Genomic DNA, 21,072 nt, shown 5'->3' with positions numbered 1-21,072 from the left:
CTCCGTGGTTAAGAGCATTGCCTGCTCTTCCAAAGGACCTGAATTCAATTCCCAGCAACCACATGGTGGCTCACAACCATCTGTAATGAGATCTGGTGCCCTCTTCTGGCCTGCAGACATACACACAGACAGAATATTGTATACATGATAAATAAATAAATAAATAAATAAATAAATATTTTTTAAGAAAAGACAACAAACTTCTCTTTTTTCCATTTTACATACCAATTCCAGTTTCCACTCTGTCCCCTCCTCCCATTCCCTTCACCTTTCCTCTCACCTTACTCCCCATCCACTCCTCAGCGAGGGTAAGGCACATTGCTTTGAGGAAGATCCAAGGCCCTCCCTAATATATATAGGCTGAGCAAGGTATCCATCCAAAGGAAATGGTTTCCAAAAACCCACAAGAGTCAATAGGGATAAATTCTGGTGCCACTGCCAATGGCCCCGCAGTCTGCCCCAGCCATACAACTGTCAACCACATTCAGAGGGTCTAGTTTGGTCCTATGCTGGTTCCTTCCCTGTCCGGCCGGCCAGAGCTAATGGTCAGCTCTCATTAGCTCAGGTAAGCTATTTCAGTGGGTGTCCCCATCACGGTCTTTGGTTTAGTGTTTAAGCCAGGGTCTCATGTAGTCCAGACTGGCCTCAAACTTGCTTTATAATCAAGGAGACCTTGACCTCCTGATCCTCCTGTCTCCCCTTCCCAAGTGCTGGGATTCCAGGCCTGTGTTCACACCCATCTTGGTTCCCTCGCCCTGGTACCTCTGTCTCCTGGGCTCTTTTGGTTATTTTGTGACTGAGTTTGTTGACGCCAGCTGCCTCACCTGTCCTTTCTCCATCCAAGGTCAGGCATTGTGGGCAGGCACTGGACGTCTGACAGGACTGACTGTTGAAGAAAGAGGCACTGGCTCTATTGCTGCCCTTTCTCAGTCTCCCTTTGACACCTCTGTCTGTGAGTCAGTCAATCAAGTCTGTCTCTTTCAAAGTTTTCTGGTTTGCATGCTCATTGTAAAAGATCAGGAAATATGTGAAAACTCAAAAGAGAAAGATAAGCACCCGTAACCTTTCTACACAGGGAGTTCCTGCTCTATTTTGTTGGTTTTTCTTTTCTTTCTTATTTCTTTTCTTTGCAATTTCTATTATACCATTGTTCTTGTGCCTCTGTCCTCTCCAACTCCTCACTTTGTCTTCAAGCCTTGTGTGTGTGTGTGTGTGTATGTGCGTGCACGTGTGTGTGTGCGTGCAAGCGTGAGTGTGTGTGTGTGTGTGTGTGTGTGGTTCCTAAGTAGCCCACGCTAGCCTTAAGCTCACTCTTCTTACTGTTACCTCCTGAGTTCTGGAATTACAAGCCTGTGTTCACCATGCCCAACTCTGCTTTCATTTCTTTTTTTATGGGGCGGGTGTTCAAGGTTTTTCCATGTAACCCTGATTGTCCTGCCTCTGCCTCCCGAGTGCTGGAATTAAACATGTGAACCACTACCGCCTGGTGCCAGCTCTTCTTTCTAAAGGCTTCTTGAGGAAAGTGGACACTGAATGCTGCCAACTCCATTTTCCTCCCTCCATAAACAGGATTTTACTGAGATCGGGGACTCAAGTGTTCAGATTCTTCAAAAGCCAATACAGTGTAACACAGAACTCTAGCTCCTAGCCACTTCTTACATTCTTGAGATTACCATGGTTAGGGTCTATAACATAAAAGACAGAGGACTGGCAAGGTAGCTTAATCACCCTTTCTGTCAATCCTGAGGACCTGGGTTCAACCTCTGGAGCCCATGTGGAAGGAGAGGATTCTCACAAGCTGTACACTTTGTACACATGTGGGGCATGACATGTGCACACACATACATGCACATGTGCCTTCCTTAATAAACATATGTAAAAAAACAAAAGACTTATAATTTAGTTGTTTGTTTTTTACTCTTTTGGCTCTTTGAGGGCCCTTTGCTCTTGGGGGGCCGGCCACCCATCCCCCAAATAAATCACACACAGAGGCATATTCTTTCTTATAAATGCCTGGCCTTATCTTGACATAGCTGGTTTCTAGCCAGCTTTTCTTTGTTTTTGTTGTTGTTTGTTGGTTGGTTGGTTTTTCGAGACAGAGTTTCTCTGTAGCTTTGGAGCCTGTCCTGGAACTAGCTCTTGTAGCCCAGACTGGCCTTGAACTCACAGAGATCCTCCTGCCTCTGCCTCCCTAGTGCTGGGATTAAAGGCTACCACCGCCCAGCTAGCCAGCTTTTCTTAAATTATCCATCTACCTTTTGCCTCTGGGCTTTTTCCTTTTCTTCTGTAATCTTACTTTCATTCTTACTCCGTGGCTGGCTGGGTGACTGGCCCCTGGCATTCTCTCTCCTTGTTCTCTTTTGTTCCTTCTTCTTCTCCTCCTGCTTATTCTTGCCTGCCTGCCATCCCCACCTGTCCTTTCTCCTGCCCCGCTATTGGCCATTGAGTTCTTTATTAGACCATCAGGTGTTTTAGGCAGGTAAAGTAGCACAGCTTCACAGAGTTAAACAAACGCAACATGAAATAATGCAACACATCTTCGCATCATTAAAACAAATGTTCCACAGCATAAACAAATGTAACAGATCCTAAAATAACATTCCACAGCATATAGTTCTTTAGAATAGAACCATGCTTCTTGCTATTTCTGTTATAAATCTTCTCTACTTTTTTTTTTTTTTTTTGGAAGTAGCCATTGAGTCAAGAGCTCTTTTCCCAGTAAGTGCTAGAAGTCAAACCTTTACCTTACCCATTCTAGGCAAACCACTGAGCTGTGTGTATCCAGCATTGATACCATATTTGTGTTTTCTTGTTGTTTAAGAAATATTTTAATTGTACAGATGAAGTTTCATTGTAATGTTTTCATGCCTTTATACCATTGTAACTTACTTGTATGTGCCTGTCTCTTCCCCATCCCTCCTCCTTCTTGTGGGACTACTTCCTCCCCCCAAATATTGCCCTTCTGCTTATTATTATTATGTTATATAGATAAATATACATTATAGTTAAATTAAGCTTCCATATATGAGAGAAAACACACACTACTTTATGTTTTCAGCATTACCTTCTTGTCTTTCTCTTCCTTCCTTCAAACCCTTTTCTTCCACCCTCATTAGGCCCCCTTGATGTTATTTTAGTGGAAGCGTGCGCACGTGTATGTGTGTGTGTGTGTGCTCGAGCGCACACGCGTGTGCGCGCGCGCACTTTAAGAACTTTTAGCCTTTAAAACCTCATGTTTTCTGGGTTCTTGGCCTTGAATCGTGAATTTTCCTTTTTGGATTCTGCCTGGATTTCTAGGTAGTTGCAGTGACCTTTATGTTTCTGGACTCACAGTAACTGCTAGCATGGTAGGACTAATGTGGCCTGGCTCTGTTGCCGTGGTGTTCCCAGCCTGTATGTGTCTAAGCACACACAACCTACAATCTTTGACCTCGTTTTTGCCTCCTAAAACGAGCTCCTATGGCAGTTTTGATTCAGGCTCTTGGATTTCTTTCCTTGACTTCCTTCAGGTTTTTCCTACCAGACTCCTTTGAGTTTCCTCTTCCTTTTTAGGCTTCTGAAGCATGTGAACAGCCCTAAGGAGCCCGCAGCACCCGTGGCTGTCCTCTCGAACCTTGTGAGTGTGTTGTTTTGTTTGTTCTGCTCTGGTGTAGTGTGGTATGATATTCCCATTGTCCCAGGGCCTCTGTTTAAGTGTGTGTCTGTAAGTTATTGTCCGTCCTGAGCAGGTCCTCTAGATGAGTACCCTGCCGAGTAGAGTGGAGTGTGTGCTGAGAGAGGGACAGCAAAGAGTTTCTTAAAATACGCAAAGGGGAAGTAGCTTGCACTGGCGTCTTTATCATTTCTACTCTGTAGAGCCCCTGGCCACTCACTGACTGTACCCCCTCCCCAAATCTTCCCTCTTGGCACTCCACCTGAGGCGCTCCCCTGCACTAGGCATGGAGGAGAGAGAGAGCTGCAGGGGGTATTTGTATGTCATCCCCTCCAACTCTCTAAGTGTTTTAGTACTACTCGAGGGCCGGTTTGCAGTCCTGGGGTTGTGACTGCGCCAGTTACAAAGGCAGTGGGGCCTTCCTTTTCCCAGAGCACAGACCTCTCACTTCAGGAGCCGCTTCCTGCAGGAAGGAGGTGGGAGGGGGTTCCTACAGCAGAGGAGGAGCTCTGCCTCTGAGTCTTTCTCTCCAGATCCTTTTTAAAGGCAGTCTGAGTGTGTTTATATTGGTTCATGTACATGAGTGTGTGTGTATGCATGTGCACACACACTTGGAGTTCAGAGGAGGATATCAGTGTCTCTACCGCTGTCCACCTACTTGCCTTGAAACAGGGTCTCTAGGTGAACCAGAGGCTCATTGTTGCCTCCCAGTGGTCAGGTCACAGGCGTGTGCAGCCACGCTCAACTGTCTTTTTCTTTTGTTTTCTACATGGTGCTGGGGATTCAAACATATAGGTCCTTCCTTATGCTTGCCTAGGAAGAGCCTGCCACCTTCTCAGCTGTAGGTATTGTTTGTTTATTGTTTATTTGTTAGCACTTTGGAACTTTCATCAGAGAACTGGGAAAGGGACCATCTGTCTAGTGATGCAGGCACCAAGCATCCCAAGGTCACTGGCTTGGCTCCCATTCTAATTTGCCTAACATTTTGAGTGAAATAGCTTTCTCTCTTTAAAAAGTTTATGAAAAACATCTACGGAGTGTGATAGGAAGGATGATGGTAATTAAAAAAAAAAACAGAAGCAAAAAACCCCCCACAGATCAAAGCTGGAGTGCTGAATGCCTGTAATTCATTCAGGAAGGTCAGGAGTTCAGGGCCAGCATGGACTGTAAGAGACTGTGCCTCAGTAAAACCAAGAAGAACAAAATCCCTAGAGTCCAGTTAGCCAGCTCTTCTCTTCATCACTCCGGCCCAGGTTCTAACCCTGTGGGTAGAAGTCTGCATACATAGAGCAGCTCAGTGTGTTCCGCAGTCCGCCTTGCTCTGTTTGGGTGGCTATAGTCAACTAATTAGCTTGTAAATAAAAGAAGTCTGTTGCTTACAGTTCTGGAGGCCGGCAAGTCCTAGGCCAAGGGGCCAGCAGATTCGGTATATGATGAGAACCTGGTCTCTGGCTCAGAGCTGTCCGTAAGCAGTGGAAAGGGCTGTCTGAGCCCTCCTTTATAAGTCACTAATATGTCACAACTAATAAAGGCTCTTCCGCTATGCCTCAGTCACTCCCCAAAGGCCCCACTTCCAGCACCATCACCGGGGATGGGATTTCATCATATGAACCCGAGGAGACACACACCTGCAGACTCAAGCATCCTATTTATTCTCAAACTTAGAAACCCGAAATCACCCTTTTTGTGTGTGAGAAAATGCAGGTAGAGGAGGTGGGCTCAGAAGCCAAAGCACTAGCCAGGGACTGAGCTGGGACCCAACTTTTGCCTCCCACCCCACTACCGTCTTTCCAGGTCGATGGTTTTGATGTGTCGATGGTTATTTGGGACTGTCCTTTAGCATTAGAAACCAGGGCAGTCCACCCATTCAGTCTTCCTCACTCTCTAAAACACTGTAGCTAGGACAGGGTCCCTGTTTCCAGAAAGGACAACCTGAGAAATAGAGACAGAATAACCTGCTGAGTGTGTGCACTGAGTAGGGCCTGGCGGGGACCAGCCAGCTCTGTTGGTGAGCTGAGGATGACTACCCAGAGGATGGGCACTGGCCATGGTGCTCTCGGGTAGAGGAAACGAGGAACGGCAGCATAGGGAACAGTCTGGCAGTATGCAGTCCTGTCTGAATAGAGTCGTTCTCATCCCGAGCTTGTCAACTGTAGGACCCACTCCTCCTCTCCTGTGCTTCCTAGTAAAGCATGTGACCCACCCGCAGTGTGATTCTGCATTTATCCCCCATGCTAAAGTGGGGGTTAGGCGGAAAAGAAACCAGTTCCAGACCTTCCAGGGCCCGAGTTGAAAACTTGATTCATTTTCGACCCCAACCCTTAATCCAGCTACTACTGGTTTAGGAGGCATTGTTTTTGTTTTTAAGACAGAGTCTCACTATTAGCCTTGGCTAGCCTGGAGCTTGCTATGTAGACCAGGCTGGCCTCAAGCTCACAGACATCAGCCTGCCTCTGCCCCTGTTACTTTGCTTCTTTCTCAGCGATATGAGCTGCTTTTGTGACGTAGCCGAGGCATGCCCGTGGAGACTTATTCAGGGACTTTTTAGTATGTTTATAAAGTATCATTTTTTTTTTCAGGCTCTTCATAAGGTTGCATGAACACTGTAGAAAATTCCAGGTAACTGTTACCCTGCCTGATTAACCAGAAGGAAATCAGAGGGGATTTTCTATGTCTGATGTAAAATATTGTAAAAATAAATTGGATTCATTTGATAGAGTATTACAGAAAGTTTTGACTTTGTAAATGCCTTGACAAGGGCTATAAAAAACTGCTTCTCATACTCTAGAGATGTCTCCCCTCCAACCTGCTGGTCCTGGTTCTCAGGGCTCTGGCTGCAGAGGCTGTGTCCCATCTTTGCTCACCTGTTATGTTTCCGGACTGTTTCCTTCCCTCTGCCTGTGACCTGCCTGACCCTGGTCTTTGCACTGCTCCCCGTCTTTGTACTTTGGTCTCTGGTTAAGTCTCCAGAAAGAGGACCCTGAACCTTCCTATCTGACTGGTCAGGTGGTGGGAGGATCTTTCTACAAGCTCTGTCCGTGTGAGAGCTTCCTGTTAGCTTTTTAAAGACTCCCCCAATACAGACTCAACCATTCAAGGAGTCCTCCATTAGGAATGTAGAGCTGTGGTGACCAAGATTGTAGTAAGAAATGAGGAACGTGGAGAAGCGGAGACAACTAAGGAGACAGAGAAATCTGCAAACAGAAACAAAACACCAAAGCCAGATTGGCAGAGAATCAAGCAGGTTGAAGCAAGGAGGTAGAAGGTTCTGGGCTGAGAAAGTGCAGTTTTATCCCAGTCACTTAACAGAGGAAAATGGTCCTGAGAGGCTAGCACAGGATTGGGGTGTTTTAGTTAGCTATAAACACAGCCGATAAACTGGGCACACGCGCCTTTAATCCCAGGACTTGGGAGGCAGAGGCAGGTGGATATGTGGGTTCCAGACCAGCCTGGTCCACACAGTGATTTCCAGGTTAGCTGGGGCTATATAGTGAGACCCTGTCTAAAATCACAGCTAACAAATAAAGAATAGAAAAAAGAATGTACAAGTGATCAATTTTATATAAACACTAAATATTGCTTTAATGAAATTGATGTGACCATTCTTAGAGAATGGGAAAGGGACGCCATTCCCTCTACCCAAGAAAGGGATGAACAGGTGATGTCCAGAACTGCTGTGTTGCCTTGAGAACATCCAGAGACACAAAGATCTGACAGACTGAAGCAGTAAGTTGAAGTGGTGACTATGGGGGATGCAGAAGGGTTGGGAAGCCATTACTTTTCAGCGTAAGACTCAATCTCTTTTTTCAAAATTACAAGCAACTACTATGTCAATAAAACTAAAAATTAGTCATTAATTAATAAGCCTTTTGATGGCCCTTCTATGGACACGTGCCCCTGGAACAGTGGGATGCATGTTTGGTTACTAGGAAGTTTCTCCAGCATGTGGAAATGAATGTGTAGATCAGGCTCATTTCCTAAGCCAAGTCTGTGTCTGCTTACTTTGGGAGTAATTAACTCGGGTTTGCCTCACTGGAAGTCATGCTAAAGATGTATGTCATTTCCCTCTGTGCCATGGAGACAGATTGGACTGTGGCTCATAGTTGTTGATGCTGTAGCTTTATTAAAATTGAGTAAGGCTGTCATATGAAATTGGGTTTTTTGATTACTTTAAACTTGATGACGTATCTTTTCCATCTGTATAATCTTCAGCAAACATTTACCTTCCCCAACTGGCAGACTTATAATTTATAACTACTCATGTCTAATTAAACATTTTCTCTTTCCTCTGCCTTCATAGGGATCTCTGTTCACAGCTGTCTTTCAGAATAGTTGACATGTCCCCTGTGCACGCAGCATTTCCATTCTCTATATGCGAACTTGCCCTTCTCCTTCCTCTCACTTGCATTAGTCACATTCCTCTTGCAGTGACACAAACACCATGACCTAAAGCAACGTATAAAAGGCTTGTTTTGGCTTATGCTTCCAGAGGGACACCGTGTCTGTCGTGGTGGGAGAGTGTGACTTGGCAATGGGAGTAAGAAATTGGGAGTGGCAAGAAGGAAGTAGAGAGGGACCAAGGCTGTTAGTCTCAAAGCCAGTGACATACTTCCTCTAACGAGGCTGTACCACCTATACCTCCCAAAGAATGTCACCAACTGGGGACCAAACATTCAAATGTCTGAGACTATGAGAAACATTTTTCTTTCAAACCAACACACAACCTTAGTCTATAGTCAGTGATGTTTGTTTAAACACAGTTTGATGTTTTAGTCTGATAGTTTTGTCCGTAAAGTCAGGGTGTTATGGACAGATAAATGCAGGTAGGCAGATAGATGGATGTCAAGGACTGGCCTCGACAAAAATCACCTCTTACCAGAGTAGGGGTGTGGAAATTTTAGAAATATAAGTAACAAATATGAAGGTACATAAAAATAGTAAGACAGAAACCATGGAATAATAATGGGAGGGTATTCCAGTGATAACTGAAATCCTGAAATCACCCGTGTTTATTTTTCCACAGTTTTTATACCCAGTGTAAATGGGGCATGCGGGGCGGGGCGGGGTGGGGTAACAAAAGACTTTTGAACTCACACAGTCAATTGCTTTATCACTCTGAGACATCAAATCATTAGCATCCTATTGTCTAGTTAAGCTGCTCTAGATCATGTATGCTGAAGGCCACCCCTCCCCAGGTGACCTCATAGTTACGAAAGAAAGAACAGAAGTAGGTTTGCACACACTGACCATCTGTCAGGATTGAATGGAGCTATCTTAATGTCAAAAGAACCAAGCAAGGGCATCCTGAGTTGGGACGTACAACTATGCTTGTCAACCTCCAGCCTCAGACCGTCAGACAAAGTGGCAATTAGGCTCACATTTCGGGCCTCCATGGATGGATAGAGACGGAGATGGAGAGAGCAGGCTGAGAACCCTCGAGAGCAAACAGTAGTAGGGCTGTGTGGGAAGCAGCTCCAGCTAACAGAGCTGCACAGCAAGCCTTAGCCTCTCAAGGGTCCCCATCTGTAAACTCTACATGTGGCTATCTTTCCAAACAGAACCTAAAGAATGACCTTCCTTTATATCCAGCATAGTTCACCAAACTAATTGGCAAATGTATACTCAGTAAGGTGCTCTGTTAGAAAGGCCTGAAATAAGAGGGTGGGCTTGGTAAAGTACCTGCCTAGCATTTTGAAGGCCCAGGGTTCAATCATTAGTTTTACCTTCCTGTCCTGCACACTGCACCCCCCCAAAAAGAAAAAACTTCTGTGGTAATTTTGATTTGTACGGAACGTAGTCCTGGTGTGGTATTAATCCTCAAGTGTTTTAGCACTTCCACCCACACCCCTATCTGCTTTCCCCAAGACATTTGAGAACACTTTTAGACCAAACCAAATATGGTCAAGAAAATTAATATTTTTAAGTTTGAAGATGAGGAGCTGAAAGACTGAGTTCCTAGAGATATTACCAGTATTGCGAACAGTGAAGACAGTTGCGGTCTAATAGCAGAATTCTGTGCATTGTGCTGGAGAGCAACCTGTGCACTTACCTACACACCACAGTATTGCTCTCTTACCTGCTTCTTACCGTCTCTTCAGTCAGTGTACACTTAGTTGTATGGCTTGCAAATGCCTTCAAACAAGTGTGTGTGTGCTTGTTTGTGGTGTTGGGGGTTTAACTCACCCAAGACCTTGTATATGCATGTAAGCAATCCACCACTGAGTTTCTCTCTTATTTGGATTTCTATTGTTGTGATGAGACACCATGACCACAGCAAATCTTATAAAGGAAAACATTTAATTTGGACTGACTTACAGTTCAGAGGTTTAGTGTTGGTGGAGGCCGCTTGTTTGTTCCTGGCTGCTTAGACCCGAAATAACCACACAGAAACTATATTATTTGCAGTTTGGCCAATAGCTTAAGCGTATTTCTACCTAGCTCTTATATCCTAAACTAATCTATCTCTGTTAATCTGTGCATCACTACAAGGTCATGGCTTACTGGCAAAGTTGTAGTGGACTCTGGCGGAGGCATCTATCTCCTGTGGCAACTACATGGCTTCTTTTTGACTCTGCCTACTCTATATATCTTTTCTGTTAAGCCACTGGCTGAAAGCAGCTTCTTTATTAACCAATGGTATTCACAGCATACAGAGGGGAATCTCACATCACCTCCCCTTTTCTGTCTAAATAAAAAGGGAGGTTTTAAGATTAACATAGTTAAATTACGTAAAACAGGTATCAAGCAAGAATTATAGTTACAATATTTATATCTACTTTATCTTTTATTATAGCTAAGGAAAACTATAATTATAACTATCTATTCTATAACCTCATCAAAGACTCCAGAAGGCTATAATATTGCCTAAGTTAACAGGAAGTGCATTGTAAGCAACTTCCAAAACTCTAGAATTGACAAAGACATCTCACTGTCTGGACAGTTACCCAAAGTTTTTCTGTAATGTTGGAGTACCCATCTTCAGCCTACAGGCCCATAATATCTGGCAGTCTTTTCCATGAAGCAGAAAATTTCAAAGACAGTTTTGCCTATATTGGCAGTTTGTCAGTAATTTTCTTCTGTGTCCTGCAGAATGTCTGACAGACTCTTTCATGAAGCAGGAACCCTGAAGGATCATCTCACCTTTTGGCAAGTTCAGCAGTTATCTCTCTGTGGATCCTGCATGTCCCATTAAGCCGTCCAGACAAGAACAATTTCTTGCCCAAATGCCTAACAAACTCCATAAGAAGCCTCTTTGATGCCTATCATCCTCTTGAAATAGATTGGTGCTGCCAGGAGCAGATGTGTCTCATTGTAATGAGAAGTTCTAAGTTTTTAAAACATTTTAAATGTCATTTTCCATAGGTCTTTGAAAAGTTTGAAGATTATCTAACTGAAATATATCTTTATATATTTAGAAAACCTAAATAGCATGACTACAAGCTTGACTATTATAAATGATTATCTATTAACCTGTATTTCCTAATTATACATTACATTTTTAAATGAGCTGCACAAACAGAATACCTTAATCAAGAGCAGAAATATACACATAACAAGATTGAACTTAAATTTGTATCAATAAACGAAGATCCATACCAATGCAAATCTCTATAGCATATCCCCCTTTAAATGTAAGTAAACATTTATAAATAATATTTGGGGAATTTGGGTATAGTTCTGTCCAAACTGCTTCCTGCTTTTTGTTGGGCAAAGTATTTTTGAGGGTGTTCACAGTGACCTTTCAGGGGCCTTGGTCTATCAACCCACATTAGTCTGGAAGGATTCCACGGGTTCTCATCCTCTGTGGAAACAAAAGAAGAACCTCTTTTCCAAAACAACAAATTCTTAGACCCAAATTCTGAAGACGTGGTACCTTTAAAATATCTATGCTGGTTTAGTTAGCAGCCTGCATAATGAAGTGTCTCTCTGTACTTAGCTCCTTCACAGTCAAAAATTCAATGAAAACAATAATATACATAATCTAGACTCCCTATGTATATTCCATCTCTATGTGGCTTATTTTTCTTACTCTATTACTTTTTTTACAAGTTTAATATTTATTTTATTATCTTTACTACTTTAATCTATGGCTGTCTGTACTCTTTTATAACTGTCTATACTCTTTTGCTCTCTCTTTCTCAAGCCTACATACATTTATGCAACACTGTGACCCATTTAGAGGTCTTTTTAATCTGGATTTATCTTTATTGTGTGCGTATCTGTAATTATTTTTTGACCAGGAGCTTTTTATTTTTAAATGTTAAGCAGGCATGGCTAAGACCAACTCCACAGTCCTGCCTACTTGCTCTGCCCAGTCCAACATGGCAGAGGCATAGTCACTGCCTCTGAGACTGCTGGGTGGGAGCCGTCCTCACCACCTCAACTCTGAAAAGTAGTCATACAGCATATAAACCTTTTTTATCTGAGTAAAAGCTAAATCTGCCACGCAGCACACTGCATGACCTGGAAATATCTCTTTGTATTGCTGCAGGAATCCGCCATGCTACCCTTTCAGTTTATTCCTAGCAGACCTGAGTCTGCCACCTGCCCAGGTGGGAAGCACTGAGCTGTGGGCTCTGAGTGGGCACAAAAGCATCCGGACCCAAAGTGGGTGGCGGGCATCAGCCCCAAACATTTCAGACCATGTTGGCGTGATGTGCCAATCTGTTGACGGAGGCTGCTTGTTCATTCTCGGTTGCTTAGACCCGAAATAATCATGTAGAAACTATATTATTTGCAATACTGTTTGGCCAATAGCTTAAGCGTGTTTCTAGCTAGCTCTAAAGACTTTGTGGGCCGTCATCTAATCTATTAAGTATGTCTGATTAAAAAGTCTTTACTGTTTTAGTTACTTGCTTCTGGCATAACCTTGAAGACATATACAGAAGGCTAATGCCTGTCTCTGTAAATGAAAGACGTTTGTACTTGGCTTGACTACAAGCACAGTTCTGAGGACATTAAAGAACTGATCAGTTATAAGATGACTGACCTAGCCAGGCAGTGGTGATGCACACCTTTAATTCCAGTACTCAGGAGACAGAGGCAAGTGGATCTCTGTGAGTTCAAGGCCAGCGTGGTCTACAGAGCAAGTTCCAGAACAGCTAGAGCTACACAGAGAGACTCTGTTTTTTTATTTTTTTATTTTTATTTTTGGTGTTTCAAGACAGGGTTTCTCTGTAGCTTTGGAGCCTGTCCTAGAACTAGCTCTTGTAGACCAGGCTGGCTTTGAACTCACAGAGATCCGTCGGCCTCTGCCTCCCAAGTGCTGGGATTAAAGGTGTGCGCCACCACTGTCCGGTCCACATAACTTTCTTATGTCACCAAAATCTGGCCCTTACATAGCACAAATTTTTGACTAAAATAAAATTTAATATGCTTTAATTAGCCTGCCTTTGTCTCCCAAGTGCTGGGATTAAAGGTGTGCGCCACCACCACCTGGCAAGACTGTATTTTGAAAACAAAACACCACTAACTTGCATGTCTTAATTCTCTTTAACAGTTTACAAACAAATTAGTAGCTTTTATAAGATTAGGATTTTATAGTTTTATTTCTGTTTTGACCCTAAAATTTTGAATTGAAGATTTAATTGACTATCCTTTATCATCAAAATAAAACTTTAAACCATAAGTGCAGTCCACAGAAAGACCGGGAACTTTCTGATTCTTTCATAGTGTAATTTTACAGTTTCTTGTATGACTCAGTTTATGTGAATAGCTGAAGCTTAACAAAGTTAGCAAAGACCTAAGTGGTTAGACATACATCTATGAGTCAGTTTCATTAACCTGAATAGACCTTAGCTAAGGAGAGACAGTCTATAACGGTGGATCCCAACCTGTGGGTCACATATCAGATGTTTACATTATGATTCATAACAGTAGCAAATTTACAGTTATGAAGTAGCAATGAAATAATTGTATGGTTGGGGTCGCCACAACATTAGGAACTGTATTAAAGGGTCACAGCTTTGGGAAGGTTGAGAACCACTGCTCTATAGACTCTGCCGGATGGCGTGGGTCACCAGTTTGCTGCACCACAAAATAAGAATATTCTATTTCCTACTGCATTTCTCTCGATTAAAATCATTAGTGTCTCAGTTTCTGATGCCCACAGCTGTGACCCTAACTCTTTTGCCTCTCACCTCCCTCCCCACATTCCCAGCTCCTCTTATCCCTTCTCATCCTGGAACATTCTTCTACTGCTTGAGTCTCTGTTGTCCTTCATGTAGAATAACCCTGATGTCTGTCATCTCAGTCTGTCCAAAGCCCTGGCCAGATCCTGTCTCATGAAATTAAACCTCTGCTGCTCTTCCCTAAGTTGTATTTTCAGTCAGGGGACTCTACCAGGGATGTCAGTCCCTGCTAATAACTGTCAGGGTGGCATCAAAACCTGGCCAGAGGCGAGCAGCCCTAAGCCAGGAGGTGAAATTGGCTCATCTGAGGCCCATCCTGTTCCTACCAGAAAGGCCTTGTCTGATACATAAAAGAGGAGAAGGAAAGAGAGTGGGGAGAAGGAAGGAGGAACAGTTTTTTTTTCTTTTTTTTCTTTTTAAAGTAAAGCTGTTAAACTCAAGAATCTCTATTCCTTGCTCTTCTCTCTGTTCTCCTAATGGCACAGAGACACCTGTGAATGGCCAGAATCCATCTGGCTAAGTGAGTTTCTGCTTCTGTTTTAAACAGTGTGGAGGTGGATGCCTGCAACACAAGGGCCCCAGAGATGCAGCTCCAAGACAGCAGATCCTGGACTCTCTGTGGGTCAGTGTGGGTTACTTCAAGCATATTTTGTGCCCCCAGGAAATACAAAGAAGCCAAGCCTGAGTCCTCTGACTTTCTAATCATGAGATAAGCCTGTCCCTCTTCCTGGAGGAGACCTGGGCTGACTTCTCCAAGAGAGCTGCTCCTTTCGTCCCCTGTGCCACGTGGTTCTGCTTCTGCTGGCACTTTCTGCCTTGACCTTTTTCATATGGGTGTTTTGGGCCGAGTTCTCTGGGTCCTAAGTTGGTGCATTCTGTTAGCTCAGAGATATATCCGGCCACAGCTCCCTACTTATAGTGAAAACTAGAATTGGCAAAATTACTAGAATTGCTGCATATATCAAACCAGTGACATTTGCAGACTCTGCATTTGAGGACATTCAAGGACAAACATTCTAGTTCAATCCATGACACTATTCTGAGATAAAGCTGACGTTCAGAAGATCTGTTGTTCACACTGGCATTTCCAAGGACAATACTAATTTTTCCTGCTGAGAAACCATTCATTGCCCTAGATAGATTTACTAAATATTTCCACAATTACATAACTATTTACATAAATATTTCCTTTGCTTCCTTAAAAGACTTTCTTTTTTTACATTTCTGTGCTTCCCTCAGTAACTCAGCCTTTTTCAAAAGAGCGAAGAGTTACTAAGCAAAGTAAGCGAAGCCTCATTTACACTGCCTTGACTGCAGGATAGAAATCACTGAACGCTTTCGCTGGCGTCTCTAATCACCATAGCCTCTTCAGTGCTGGCCCAGGCCTTTCTGTTTACTCAGGTCTCATAGCAAAGAACACTACAGAGGTGAAGAGTTGCCTGCATTTCCCCACCTGCGAAGTTTTCTGTTTTCATTTTTTAATCCTTGGCTCTAAATGCATGTGGGTGCAGCTTTGATATCTTATTCATCAAGCATGTGGTGTTTTAAAGTCCCATTTCTCATAAACCTTGTTCATGGTTGTATCCTCTTCTGTTATTTTTACTCTCAGGACGAAAATCCTCATACAAAAATCCATTCTAATCCAAAATACCTTGGAGACCTGCTGCTGACTCCTTAGTCTAAGCAGGAGATGTGATGATAAGCAGAGGGATCGGAAGGACTGAAAAGTTTTACGGATGTTGTTTTCATTGGTTTATATCACGTGGTCATCTTAAGATAGTGGTAAAAATCACAAGGCATGTTCTCTCTTTAAACTTAGTAAAGATGGCCGCCAGTCATATGGCTGCTTCCATCCTGATGAGGTCATCGACCAAGATGGTGGCAAGCCACATGCCTGCTATTTACTGCAAGGTGAATCCATCAGGTACACACACCCCCAGGAAGGCTTAGAAAAGCAACAGGCTCCAGCAGGCCAATGAGAGGGACAAAGACAGAGCAGACAGATCCTGGGGGGAGATGGGGAGATAAGTAGTTAGCCTTGGATAGAGACAGGGTAAGCTACAGGAGGGAGCTGAGAGACAGACGGAGAGAGCTATGGGGGAGGCAGCCAGGAGCAGCAGAGAGGCCCAGAAGGGTGTAAAGAAGTTGCCCGCTATGACTTTTGTAGCAGCAGCAGGTTCTAGGAGCCAACAGAGCAGGCAACTCTGTGGTGACACAGGAAAGAGCAACAGCAAGGTTCCCCGTCTGCCTGCAACTGGTAAGATTAATGGGAGCCCCCAAAAGGGACAGATACAGTGGCAACAAATCCAGGACACAAATCAGTGACCACCAAGACAAACCAGATCCTGCGGATGCCTGGTATTGTCCTGGCCACAGCCAGACTCTGGAATTCTCACACTGCATCCTTTTTTGCATGAATCCTCCTGATTGTCATCCCAGACAGAACAGAAACCTGAAACAGGCTTATCTTTAACCTGAATCCTAGGCTTATCTTACCTCTGGAGGTCCTGAAGGAGGCAAGTTGGTGAGGGGTATCAATTCCTGAAGCTGAGGAATGACATCACAGTAGCCTCTGCTAGGACTGGCAACCCTTAACCTTGCCTAGGAATAGTTCCACTCCCAGGACTCGGAGTCTTATCAGGAATTTCAGTAGGACTCTCAGTGTTATGGATATATGAAGGGAAAAACTCCCAGAAGGCCTGATGAGTCAAATGGAGTCTTCATTTGCCAATAGTGGGGCTATTCTAAGCAAAGCAGTGGAAAGCAGCCTTGACCTCCAATTTGTTTGAGTTTTTAAAAGGCAAAACTGTGTCTGTGACAGATATACAGAAAGGCCACTCTGGATATCTACAGCAAGCAACCCTTGTTTACAGAAGCAAAACGAAAGCAGTCAAGCAGTCAGGCCATTCTCATAACCTTGAAGTCAGGGACACATTGTATAGGAATTTAGGGATGCTCTCAGTGACCAGGGACCAGTTTGTCCAAGATGATTTTGGCATTTAAAGTTTTCTTATGAATACTTTCACAAGATGGCAAAACTATAGTTCAGTAACCCAGTACAGATTGGCAAGCAGGAGGAAGAAAGGATTACCTGGTAAGGGTGGGAACCTTTTGAAACCTCAAGCCTGCCCGCAGTGGCACACCTCTTCTAACAAGGCCAGCCCTCCTAATCCTTCCCAAACAATTCCACCAACTGGGGACCAAGTACTCAAACATGAGCCACCACAATATACTTTCATATGTGGGACCATCCCCAGGGGCATAGTTAAACTACTAGAGACCACACTCTTAAGAAAGCTAACTCTTCCTCTCCCAGAAGCCATAACTATCAGTAGTTCCCCCAGGAAGAAGGGCTCATGGGCCCCTCCCCCTACATACTTGTGCAGACCCCAGCTGCTGTGAACGCATGTGTGTAGTAGTCCTGCCATGCCTGAACACACAGTTCTGCTCCGGTCCTCCCTATTTTCTGACTTCTACAGTCTTTCTGCTCCTCCATGGCCTTTGAGCCTTGTGGGGAGCTGGATAAATTCTTGAATTCTCTGTCTCGCTTTTATCATCTGATGACATGCTAATCCACTCTACCTGTTCCCTTCTAGCGTGATTTCTTGTTTCAAAGAATATGCCAACTTTTGGCTTCCAGAATCCCTATGGCTAGTGTTCCCAGTGTAAACTAAGATCTGCCAGCTGGACATAGCCCCACAGACCTCTGGATTCCAGCCTAGGATATGTGGGAAGAGAACTGGTGTATGAAACCCTGGTTTGGAATGGGTGTGAGTGAGAGCAGAGGTTTCGTGGTTCTGGAGTCAGTGCTGTGATCAGGCACATCCTGAGTCAGCAGACAGCTTCCTCACTGGGGAGCTTTCGGGTTCTTGTAGCAACTGGGATAGTTTGGAGCCAACATCTGTAGCAGAGGTTTCTGAATTCTTTAGGTTCCCAGCAGTGAAGCAGCAGCCCCTTGACCGTCCAGTTGTGCTGAATTGTCGAGGAGTCATTTCTCGAGGTCAGCCCATGGGCTTTCTGCTGCTCTCCCAGTAATGTTGTCAGCTGTCCCAACCATCTTGTGTCTGTTTTCTTATAGTACTACAGTGATATATGTTCGCAAACCAACATCCAGGACAGTCAGCTTCCTCGTAGGATTTTCATGAGATTTGTATTAGTCAGCTTTGCATTCTTATAAGGATCCCTGAGCAACTAAGTTAAAAGAGAAGAGATCTGGAGATTCCAGTGCAAGATGAGGTGGTCCTGGTGCTTTGGGGCTCTGGCAGGGGTGGTGAAAGTACATAGTGAGAACACCATTTACAGCTTGAGCCAGGAAGTAGAGAAGCAGTGAGAGGTCTGAGTTCTGAGTTCATATATATATATATATATATATATATATATATATATATATATATATATATATATATTGCTTTTATTAAGCTCTACATTTTTCTCTGCTCCCCTCCCTGCCTCTCCCCTCCCCTTCAACGCTCTCCCAAGGTCCCCATGCTCCCAATTTACTCAAGAGATCTTGTCTTTTTCTACTTCCCATGTAGATTAGATCTATGTAAGTCTCTCTTAGGGTCCTCATTGTTGTCTAGGTTCTCTGGGAAAGGCCACACATCCCACGGTTCTAGGAGGGAACATCATTGTTACCAATCTAGAGTCTCCTATGATTAAAATGGTAATGAGTCTTATACTCAGAGGACAACACCCTAGGATACATATAGGAAGGCTAGTTTTAATTCTCAATGCTTGGTGTCATCTAACCATAAGCATGAGGATTATCCTTTGCTATGTGGTCAAGGGCATTCTTGGCTATATGCCACACTTGGGTTAGTAGCTTAGTGACAGTGTGCATAGCACATGGAAGTCTCTGTGCTCATTAGAGAGGCCTGAGTTCTAAATGTCCTTCGAGGGTATGTCCCCAGTGACTAAGGACCCCCCCCCATCAATACCCTCTCTCTTCAGGTCTCATCACCTTCCAGTCACCCACTCTGGAAGACCAAGACTGTAAAGCACAGGCAAGACTTCATAAGGTGAGGCAAGTAATGCTTAAATTATCTGGCATGAATTCTCACCGGCTTAGTTCCTGAGGCTTTTTCTGAAGCCTTAGCCCATGGCACTCCTGCAGCAAAGACGCTCATTTGTTGGTTCATCCAGTCATCTACTCACTTAGCCCGTAAGGAAATTAACATTTCTAAATATGTGTTTTAGTTCGGACATGCTCTGGTTGCTGTAGCTGAACATAAACACAATTGCACAATTGATGACTCTTGAATACCCTTAATTTCTGTAGTGTGCCTGAGACAGCTCTAGCTCTGTTTATCTATATCTATCTCCGTTTATATCTATATCTGTATCCCCAGCCCCTCTAAATACACTCGACATTCATTCTGAGGAAAGGTTGCTCTGTGTGTGTGTGTGTGTGTGTGTGTGTGTGTGTGTGTGTGTGTAGGTAGATATTTCAAACTGAGATACAATTTACCTAACAGTAAAGTACAACAAATGTTAAGCATTTCAGTTTAATATTTGTATAGACCCATGTATCATTGACCCTGAGCAAGATACAGAAAAATGGAATTATTAATAAAAAAAAATGGATTGTGTGCCTATGTTTGGGTGCTCTTCTTAGGAGCTAAGGTTTCACTTGAAGTTTTACCATTTTAGGTTTTTGTTGTTGTGATGCAGAATGGTCAGTATAATTGAATCATTTTTTTTTCTTCTTTATTGTCCTCTTTAAGTTTTGTTATTGTTTTGGGGTTTTTTTTGTTTTTAGGTTGTGCTTTTATATGTGGAATACAATTAATTTAAGTAGGACCTTATGTTATAGGATGCTCACCAGAGATGAGCACTCAGACTTAATTTATAGCCAATTGAACATCTTTATTTCAGCTGGGACTACACCCAAGTGTTTGGGAACCTGGGTGTAGCCTCAAGTATCTCGAACACTTTTTTTTTTTTTTTTAAAGACAGAAACCATGTTCTGGCTGTGGGGCTGCGGGGACTTCACAGAAGGAAGTAAGCAGGTTTTTTTTTTTAAGATTTGTTTATTTATTGTGTATATAGTATTCTGCCTGCATGCATGTCCGCAGGTCAGAAGACAACACCAGATCTCATTATCTCATTATAGATGGTTGTGAACCACCATATGGTTGCTGGGAATTGAATTCAGGACCTTTAGAAAAGCAGGCAGTGCTCTTAACCACTGAGCCATCTCTCCGGCCCCTGAAACAAGTAGTTTTAACAGAAATTAAGTTATCTAGGACATCCTGACCTTTGTTCCTAGAATAGAGTTGGGTGATTTTCCATGGGATTCTCCATGACATGTTCTTTGTTCTTTTTGTTTCTTTTTCTTGTTTACCTAGTCATTATTAACATTATTTATTTATTTTGTGTGTGCAAGCACACATTCACACACATGTGCCACAATGCACATGTGGAGGTCAGAGGACAATTTTAGAAAGGAGTTGATTCTCTCCCTCCAGTCCAGCATGAGGACCTGAGGTCAGAGTCACAGCATCCATGTCTAGGTACGGTGGTGCCTGTCACCCCTGCCCAGTGTGGGGAGGAGAACAGAGACCGGGAGATCCCTCCAGATCGTCATCCCGCAAGCCTGGCAAAAGCGATAGTTCCATATTCAGTGAGTCACTCTGCCTCATAAAATAAGGTATAGAGTGATCAAGTAAGACACTTGACATCAGCCTACACACACACACACACACACACACACACACACACACACCATCATTTACTCAGTCTTGGCTTGCACTTCTCTGCTGCCTGCAATGCTTTTTTCTTAGGTTGCATTATGTAAATTTTAATTCTGTTTGGGGCTTTTCCACAGCTTCTATGTTACAGAAGGGAGAGCTAGAAGTTTCCTCAGACTTGCAGGTGAGAGGAGAGAGGAGGGCCCAAGGAGTCTCTATTTCCCACTCTCATTGAGCTTGTTTAAATTTAACTCTCCACACAGTTCTGACCCATCAGCAGTCCTGTGACCACTAGAGCTTTTTTGCGTCCTGGGGGAGGCAGAGGGGGCAGGGGCTACAGGGAGAACAGAGCGTTGCCCGATGCCTGCTGCCCCGGTTACTCTCCTGTTGCTGCGATGTCTGCGCTAACAAAAGCGCCTCAAAGGAAGGTGGGTTTCTGGGATACAGCCCATCACGACAAGGACTTAAAAAACACCTGCTCCCATTGTGCCCGTGGTCAGGAAGATGCCAGCCATGCTGGCATTCAGGTAGCATCCTCCTTAAGCGATCCAGGGCCTGGTCCAGGAAATGCTGCGACCTAATCAACATGATCCCTCCCCGT

General features: G+C 43.8%; 1 protein-coding gene across 5 annotated transcripts in view; it reads left to right on the top strand.

The window, feature by feature from the left end:
• Positions 1-21,072, top strand: part of Shld1 (shieldin complex subunit 1) — an 80,767-nt gene that overhangs the window by 46,620 nt on the left and 13,075 nt on the right. For 4 of the 5 annotated variants that reach the window (XM_085696757.2, XM_085696760.2, XM_085696758.2 and 1 more), the window contains 2 exons: positions 18,733-18,800; positions 19,734-19,782. The exons of the other annotated variant lie outside the window; for it this stretch is intronic. In XM_085696757.2, the coding sequence (XP_085552883.2) occupies positions 18,733-18,800; positions 19,734-19,782 (117 nt within the window). The remainder of the gene's footprint in view (positions 1-18,732; positions 18,801-19,733; positions 19,783-21,072) is intronic. 5 annotated transcript variants of the gene reach the window in all.

Source organism: Myodes glareolus, chromosome 10 (assembly GCF_982192425.1).
Source record: "Myodes glareolus chromosome 10, mMyoGla1.1, whole genome shotgun sequence".
NCBI lineage: Eukaryota > Metazoa > Chordata > Mammalia > Rodentia > Cricetidae > Myodes > Myodes glareolus.
Note: the sequence above shows the minus strand (reverse complement) of the source record. Positions and strands in the feature narration are given on the sequence as shown.